Source organism: Poecilia formosa, unplaced genomic scaffold (assembly GCF_000485575.1).
Source record: "Poecilia formosa unplaced genomic scaffold, Poecilia_formosa-5.1.2 Scaffold407, whole genome shotgun sequence".
Lineage (NCBI taxonomy): Eukaryota > Metazoa > Chordata > Actinopteri > Cyprinodontiformes > Poeciliidae > Poecilia > Poecilia formosa.
In genome coordinates, this window is record NW_006800346.1 from 243,013 (window position 1) to 250,793 (window position 7,781).

General features: G+C 37.8%; 1 protein-coding gene and 1 long non-coding RNA gene across 2 annotated transcripts; one reads left to right on the forward strand and one right to left on the reverse strand.

The window, feature by feature from the left end:
• The first annotated feature begins 3,082 nt into the window (after window positions 1–3,082).
• On the forward strand, window positions 3,083–7,682 carry LOC103154950 (zinc finger protein 239). Its single transcript, XM_007576437.2, has 6 exons — window positions 3,083–3,472; window positions 4,211–4,442; window positions 4,900–5,066; window positions 6,739–6,885; window positions 7,121–7,286; window positions 7,373–7,682. The coding sequence occupies exons 2-6, from the start codon at window positions 4,226–4,228 to the stop codon at window positions 7,567–7,569; spliced, it is 894 nt and encodes a 297-aa protein (XP_007576499.1). The 5' UTR covers window positions 3,083–3,472; window positions 4,211–4,225; the 3' UTR covers window positions 7,570–7,682.
• On the reverse strand, window positions 4,973–7,270 carry LOC107833559 (uncharacterized). Its single transcript, XR_001659322.1, has 3 exons — window positions 7,187–7,270; window positions 6,659–6,869; window positions 4,973–5,056 (listed from the first exon to the last, which is right to left on the reverse strand). It is a non-coding gene; the product is annotated as an uncharacterized LOC107833559 (long non-coding RNA).
• Window positions 7,683–7,781: the final 99 nt, after the last annotated feature.

Below are 7,781 nucleotides of genomic sequence, written 5' to 3' on the forward strand. Positions count from 1 at the left end.
GTGTGTGTGTGTGTGTGTGTGTGTGTGTGTGTGTGTGTGTGTGTGTGTGTTCGGGGTGAGGGTGAGGAATACACACCCTCACACACAAATGGTGTGAAGTTGGAGTTTCAGAGATGTTGAAATGGTGAGGAAGGGTAAAAACAATGCAGCACTCAGAAGCTGAGAGCAGCGCTGATGCAGGTCCTTTACACTATGATGATAATAATAAAGTTGTCCCAAGTAAGTAATTTTCACGTTTTCCAAGAATGAAAAGTACGGCAGAACTACTTATTTAGTACCTGGATATTTTTTAGATTAGTGTTTATGTTGTTTGTTTTTGTGATTGAAAGGCCCATTTTTCTGAATTTGTAATTTCCATGTTTGAAGTTTGAAACGTGTCCATAGAAGTCAGATTTGTCACCAAAATGTTTCTCAAACATGGTTCCCCTGCATATAAACTTTGTGACATCTACAAGTTAAACTGTTTATTTTTCACTTTCAATGATTGCTGGCACATTTTTTTTTAAAGATTTTGTTGGCTCTAGTGGCCTTTATTTGATAGTTAATTGACAGAAAAGTGGGTAATGTGAGAAGGGGAAGATATGCGGCAAAGGTCAACAGGCTGAGAATCAAGCCTGTGATGGCCGACTAAGGGCTCCATATGTGGGTTGTGCTTAACCCCTGCGCCACCACAGCACCCCTGATTGGTGGCACACTCATGTTTCACATAAGCAGTAGTAAAAAAAACTTTAGTGAAGATGTTGCAGGATTCAGAGAAACACATCTCTTACAAGCTTGCAAAAACGAGAGTGATCGAGTTACTATGGTTACACCAGATGAGGAGAAGATCCATAGAGCAACCGATCCCTAAATTTGAAAAAAATCAAAGCTATACACTCTTCGTCTTATTTTGCAGCATATTTTTTATTAGGAAATCCCACTAACATTGAGTAGACGGCGGGAAGATATTTATTACTTGCCTTGCAGTAATAAATAAAGATATTTTCAATGTGGTTTGCTTTTCCGACCATTGTGAAGATGAGTCAACAATGCTTCAAATTCCCAAAACTGAGATCAAGTACAGAGTGCCTTATCTGTTTTTATTCTTAATGGGGGCAGAGGCTGATTGTGCTATGATAAATTCTCTTGTTATGCAGATGACATTGAATGCTTTCGCTAGTATGAACTCTAGAAGTGTATTTAGAGCAGAAAAAGGAGTCGAGAGTAGGAAAAGAGTTTAATTGTGGCTCTGACAAAAGATCCAGGTTAAATTTTTGTGTAATACAAGAGCAAAGGAAAAGGAAAAATATTTTCATTTAGGAAAATATTTGTTTTAAAAATGTTCAAGAGATGTTAAATGGACGAGAGCAAGAGCTTTTTTTCAGCTATTTCTTTGAATCATAGACCAAGACATGTTAATTTTACCCTGTTGCCCCTGAAAAAGCTCAGTCCAAACCCTTAACTTGAACTTTTTGTTTTATTTTTTCTGTTTTTGAGAAAAGTTTCATTTTAATTGAGGGTGTTTGCATTTTAGTACATCTTTGTGGGAACTTTAAATTCTGACTCACAGCTTCATCATCCGGACTTTCTCATGTGTAGTTCTGAGCACATTTCTTGAACTTGAGCTCCGATTTCACAATTATTAATCGTGGTAGCTGGGGCGAGCAGTTAGTACGTCACTGTACTTTCGTTTAAGTTTGACCAAATAAACCTTTTCAACCTCAAGTTAAATTAGCTAATTTTATTCAGACATCTCTTCTGTTTCTCAGAATAAGGAAAAACATTTAGAAGTAGTTTTGCATTTCAGATTTTGTAAAAACGTACTTTGATTATAATAAATAATTCTTAATAGTGATAAATTCAGATTGTTCTTGGTGTTTTCTAACCTTGAAACTGAACATAAAATTGAAATAGTTTCTTTTGCTCTGCAAACATTTTTCCCCCTCAGTCGTTTCCATAAAAGCTTAAAACAAATCATGGATTTCTCTTTTAAAATATAATCAAAGTCGTTGTTGTTTTACAGTTGTTGTTTTTTTTGTTAGACTTTACACTGATATATCCAGTGAGATCCAGAGTTAATATAAATAATTAAAACAAATAAAATAGCAAAAACTGAAACTGAGGAATCATTTTAACTGAAATAAATAAAATCAATAATTAATAGGGGAAAACTAAAATAACTAAAATATACTGAAATTACAGGTGTAATTTACTTCATTTTTGTGTTAATGAATCTATTTATTAGCCTTTCAAACTGATTTTTTTCCCTCACACACAAGAAGTTTATGTCAGCAAATCCCGTCACGCCATATTCCTCTACTTAATCTAGTCCGCAAAAATACTGATAAAACGGCAGAATAAGTTTGTTGTTCAACAATAATTAAATACATTTTTTTGAAAATGTTATCTTCCGTTGAGTATCCATCACCCGATCAATGTAAACATAATCACAATACAAATCTTTGACCTTTTTTGAATTTTGTACCTAAAAATTTTCCAGTGTATGAAAGAACTAAAACTTCTACTGTAACTATTAACAGATAACCTGAAACTGAGCTTCATTATTAATAATAGCAACCGATAAAATCTAGCAAAAGTACACTAAAAACTAATTTAAAAAAAAGTCACAGCAAAATAAAACTAAACTATAATGTAAAAACCCATAACCATTATAACCAGGTTACAGTTTGTAATGAGTTGCATCATCACCTCCGTCGTCATGACAACGAACACAACAAAGCACAAACAAACTCTGGGTCTGGGTCTATGTTTCCCATCCCTAGCTAGAGTCAGCTGAACGTTCTCGCCACTGATGGTAGGTGAACGTGAAAAATGACTCACACGTGGCAAAGAAAAGCTCCCAGATGGGTTGAACACAAAGGGTATTTCCACAAACTGGGTTTGAACAACCCTGAAGGTATCCCACCTATACGGGCTGCAAAGGTTCACGTGTTCACATGAGAACGATGAGATATTTAGACTTTCCAAACAATGCTTGGTGTGTTTGTAAGTTCCACCCACGGTGAACAGTCATTGCAACATGAATCCATCAGTGGGGAAACTGGTCCCACATTTAAAAAAAACAAAAAACAAAAACAAAAGCTTAACAGGTTTTACAGTCATCACACTTTTGAGGGGTCGGCTCAAAACGTATTCACAGTCAAGACCAAGCTGCTACTCTGTTTCTGACAGTTTGGCGACAAGAAAAAGTGTCAGAAGAGATAAATAATAGACAGGGTTTGCTTGCCTCTGAGGTGTTAACTTAGAACGTTCTAGTCTTTATTCTTTTAGCTCCTGAGAGCTAAAAGAATAAGCTTCTCAGGTGGTTTCACTTCCTTCACCTCCAGTAAAACAATCCTCAGCTGGCTTTTCAAAATCAAATCAAATCTCTTTGTGACATGCCGTCGGTTGATGGGTGTGAGAAAAAGAAATGAGGATGTTGCGAGCAATGAGGACACAAGAAGCAGTCAACATTTAGCTGCGCAATACTGAGGTAAGGTCAACCATTCCAAGCTGGCTTTCAAATTTCAAATTAGCACAAGGTAGTTTTAAGTACCAATTATTATCATTATTTGTGTATTCCCACAACAATCTTGTGTTGGAGTTAAAAGTTTCAAAATCGTCAGCAGCTAAATGATATACAACAGATTTACCAGATTAGAAGGTATAATTATTTTGCGACTGTATTTCGTGGGCTTATGCATTTCTTTTTTTTTTCTTTTTTTTTTTACAAAAGTGAGAAGAAGAAAAAAGTTAAAAGATAAAGAGACATGGCTTTTACAAGTAACCTCTCTTACACTTCACCACCCGTCGACAACCTCACAGTGATGTTAACACATGTTGGAGAATGTTTTAGACACTTGTAGTAGAGACTTGTAGCTCTTCATTTTTTTTTTTTATGATATAATCCTACTTTTAGGTTTTAATAACTGGACTGTGTTTGCTTTTTGCTGTAAACATGCACTACACTCTTCATGTAAAAAGCAGCGACGGAATCAGTTTCGAAGCTCCCTCCCAGCAGAGCAGGGTTTTCCTTAGTGAAAGCCCTCAAAACCTTTATGCAGGTGGCAGCCTGTATTTGTTGAGGAAACCTCAAACTTTGACATTGTAACTGAAGATGAGCAGACAGGTGCGCGACATCTGAGTGTGTGCGGGGCTCTAAAAGTGACATGAAAGAGTTGGCTTCTCAAGACTCCTGCAGATTTACAGTGCACCATCTTCACTCCCTCAGACGCCTACCTCTGCCATGCCGCGCTCGTTCCTCGTCAAGACCAAACGGACGCATCCCCTCAGCCCGCCCAGGAACCACTGCTCCAGACGGCAGGCTGAAACTAACGCCAAGCATGGGATTGGGCTTCCTGAAGATGCTCCACAAACTTTATCCCCAGAGATCAGAAACCCTCTCACTGATGGACTGGCAAACTGCTCCTACAGAACCCCAAAAGATAAGCTCTGGCTTTCAGGTATGAGCCCGTTTCTTAAAAATGATACTTTTTGCATTAGTTGTTTTTATAACAAGATGATAATTAGCAAATGAAGAGCAAAATTTAATATTAATTGTACTAGAGAACACTTTCAGCTGGGTTAAGAGCAAGCTGAGGTAGATTGAGTCACTGGGGGAGTCTTGACCGACCAACTGGGGTCTAGACTCCAAATGACATTGCAAATCAGGGGAAAGTTAGCCAAATACCAAACATGATAAAAGTAAAGCACATTTATGCTGCAAACTTTAGGAGATAAAAAGCTGCACTGACAAATAAAAGCAATATACTGACTGCTGATGCTGATGTTGGCTTGATTTTGTAGAAATGCTTGTAGACTCAACCGGGTCTTGTGTCTCTTCCTCTGTTATGTTGATTGGACGGCGATAAGTTTGGAACCCACCGGTTAAAAAAAATCTGTTTTATTTTCTGACTAAAGCCCCTGTGGAGAAGGAAGACCATCCCACGCCTGTCGCTCCATGGTCGCCTGACCGACAACAATCCGACCGAGAGAGAGAACTGGAGAGGCTCGTCTTCTTGTTGCTCAACCACACATCGCACACTGACCTCAAATCACCGGTCAGGGATTGTCCGCTCTGTGAAAAGGTGAGAAACAAAGAATAACAGACTGTAAAAAAAATAATAATTAAATTCCCTATTTTGCTATCCGAGTAAAACCACATGCTGATGGTATCCTGCTGTTCTTTCCTCAGACAAAATGTGTATTCATAGAGAAACCATTAGCAATTGTTTCTCTATGAAACAAATTCCATTACAAAACAACTGTATTTTAAAATATTTATTCCAAAATTATGCAATTTTTCAACCTTAATCAGTTTTAGGATTGAGGGAGAGCTGGCAGCAGATGTTTTCTATGAAATCTTCGTCTATTATCTGTTTCAATAACATTTGAAAAGTTATCAGGAATAATTATGTTAACATAAGAATATCTCTATCAATGCTAATTTTATGTGTGTCTTAACTAGCTTTTGTTTTGTGATGGAGTTTGTATTATTTTTTTTTGGTTTGAGTTTACTTGGTTAAATTGTTTTGAAGATGATCATCATGTAAAATATAAACATCTGTAGCTTTTATATATATATAGGAGATATGGCTCACCACCAAGGGAGCTCTTTCATCAGAGGACGGCATTCTAACAAACACGCTTTCTGTTGCTCATTTACAAGTCCGGTCAGTGGGAATTGGGCACTCCCCTGTTATATAAACTGTGTGAAGATACAACTTTGCACCGATGCTCTGAAATTGGTATCCCACTCTCTGCTTCCTATTTTCAAACAGAATGGCTATTTGACTTTTTGTCAAATTAACCTGGATCTCTCTCTCTAGGTTGAAGTCCAAAACTTCGGTAACACTTTATTTGAAGGGGAGTGAATAAGACTGACATGACACTGTCATAAACATGAATAAGCCTTCATGAATATTTATGACTGTTGTCATAAAGAGTCATTCGGTAAATCATGACACTTTTAATACAAAGTTGACATTATACAAAATGTCTTTGTTATGACAACTTCACATTAACCAAAAAATAATTACTGATATAAATTTGTTATAAAAGTATTACTGATTGCACTTTAAAAATCAGGTAACTTTATGTTATTAAAGGTAAAGTTTAAACAGTAATGATTTCTTGGTTAATGTCAAGTTGTCATAACAAAGACATTTTGGATAATGTCAACTTTGTATTAAAAGTGTCATAATTTACCGAATGACACTTTATGTCAACAGTCATAAATATTCATGAAGACTTATTCATGTTTATGACAGTGTCATGTCAGTCTTATTCACCCCCTTCAAATAAAGTGTTACCAAAACTTCAAACTAGACAACCTTGCTCTGAATCATTCTACACTTCCTGTAGATTGCTTACAGATTCTTTAAATCTGAATATATTAAACAGATACTGTTAAAAAAGATAAATAAAAAAGCAGAGGGAATTATTTGTTTTATTCCTAAAACAAATCAGACACAGAAGGAAGTCTGACATTTATGCTAGAACCATCACTGACTGAATGAAAAATGTTAAAACAAAAAAGAGAAAATCGTATGATTTTGATGTTTTTTCCTGGTTTTTAAATTTTAGATAAACTAGCAATTGTTATGTCTATTGCAAAGGTGATCTGAAATAAATTTCAATGTCATTGTCACAGCTTAAGCGATTTCTTGTAGTAGCTCACCTATTTCTGTGCAAAGTGAATCCACTGAACCCTTTATCTAACATGAATATATCTCATTCTTCTTGTTCCTTTCTCCTCAGTCTCTTTCAGATGTCCTAATGTCAGGGAGTCTGCGGGACCAAGTGCACAACACCCTCTCCATCCCTTTGTCGAGATCCCTGGCTGCTGCAGACATTTCCCACGTGCCCTTTGGTTTCCGAGCAGTTGGCAGCTACAGCAGAGCAAAGGTCTTTACCTCTTTAAGTGTTTCTTTCTTTCTTTTTTAAGGACTTTTGGCTAGTGCGCTTTATTTTACAGTATACTGACAGGAAAGTGGGTTGTGAGGTAGAGGGAAGAGTTGCGGCAAAGGCTAACGGGCCAGGGACTCGAACCCGTGATGGTGGGGTTGAGAACAAAGGCCTCCGTACATTGGCCGCGCGCGCTCTACCGTGACTTATCGTAAGCTTCATTTTTTGTGTCCAGGAGCGAAGCTTTGGCTGCAAAGTGTGTGGAAAAGTCTTCAAGCGCTCGTCCACCCTGTCCACTCACCTCCTCATCCACTCCGACACGCGGCCTTACCCCTGCCAGTACTGCGGCAAGAGGTTTCACCAGAAGTCTGACATGAAGAAACACACCTTCATACACACAGGTGAGAGGGAGACGCGCGATATAGGTTTTCTGTTAAACTTGAGCGTGAATCATTACGGGCTCGCCTTATTTCTGCTCCCTGCGCAGGAGAGAAACCACACGTGTGCAAGGTGTGCGGTAAAGGATTCAGCCAGAGCTCCAACCTCATCACCCACAGCCGAAAGCACAACAGCTACCGGCCTTTCAGCTGCTCCCGCTGTCAGCTCACCTTCCAGCGCAGGGTGGACCTACAGCGCCACCAAGAGACACAGTGCGGCTATGGAGAAGTGTACAGCCAAAGCTGAGCACATCAAGCTGAACTTTTTTTTTGTACATAATTTTGACAACCTGTGTATAATGTTTAAATGAATAGACAGTGTGTAAATTTGTTACATGAATAAAGATCAATGTGACTTATCTTGGCTCATTATTTTAGCTTATCTGTTTATAATGCTCAAGTAGAACTAATTCTGTAATGATAATTGTGATATTTCTGAATCTACTTGATGGCATTTTC

What these genes read in the sequence shown, in the direction of transcription:
- LOC103154950 (XM_007576437.2), top strand. Translation starts at nt 4,226, where the DNA reads ATGCCGCGCTCGTTCCTCGTCAAGACCAAACGGACGCATCCCCTCAGC. An exon ending in ATTGTCCGCTCTGTGAAAAG is followed by an intron (nt 5,067 to 6,738) that starts GTGAGAAACAAA and finishes CTTTCTCCTCAG; the next exon opens with TCTCTTTCAGATGTCCTAAT. An exon ending in ACACACCTTCATACACACAG is followed by an intron (nt 7,287 to 7,372) that starts GTGAGAGGGAGA and finishes CTCCCTGCGCAG; the next exon opens with GAGAGAAACCACACGTGTGC.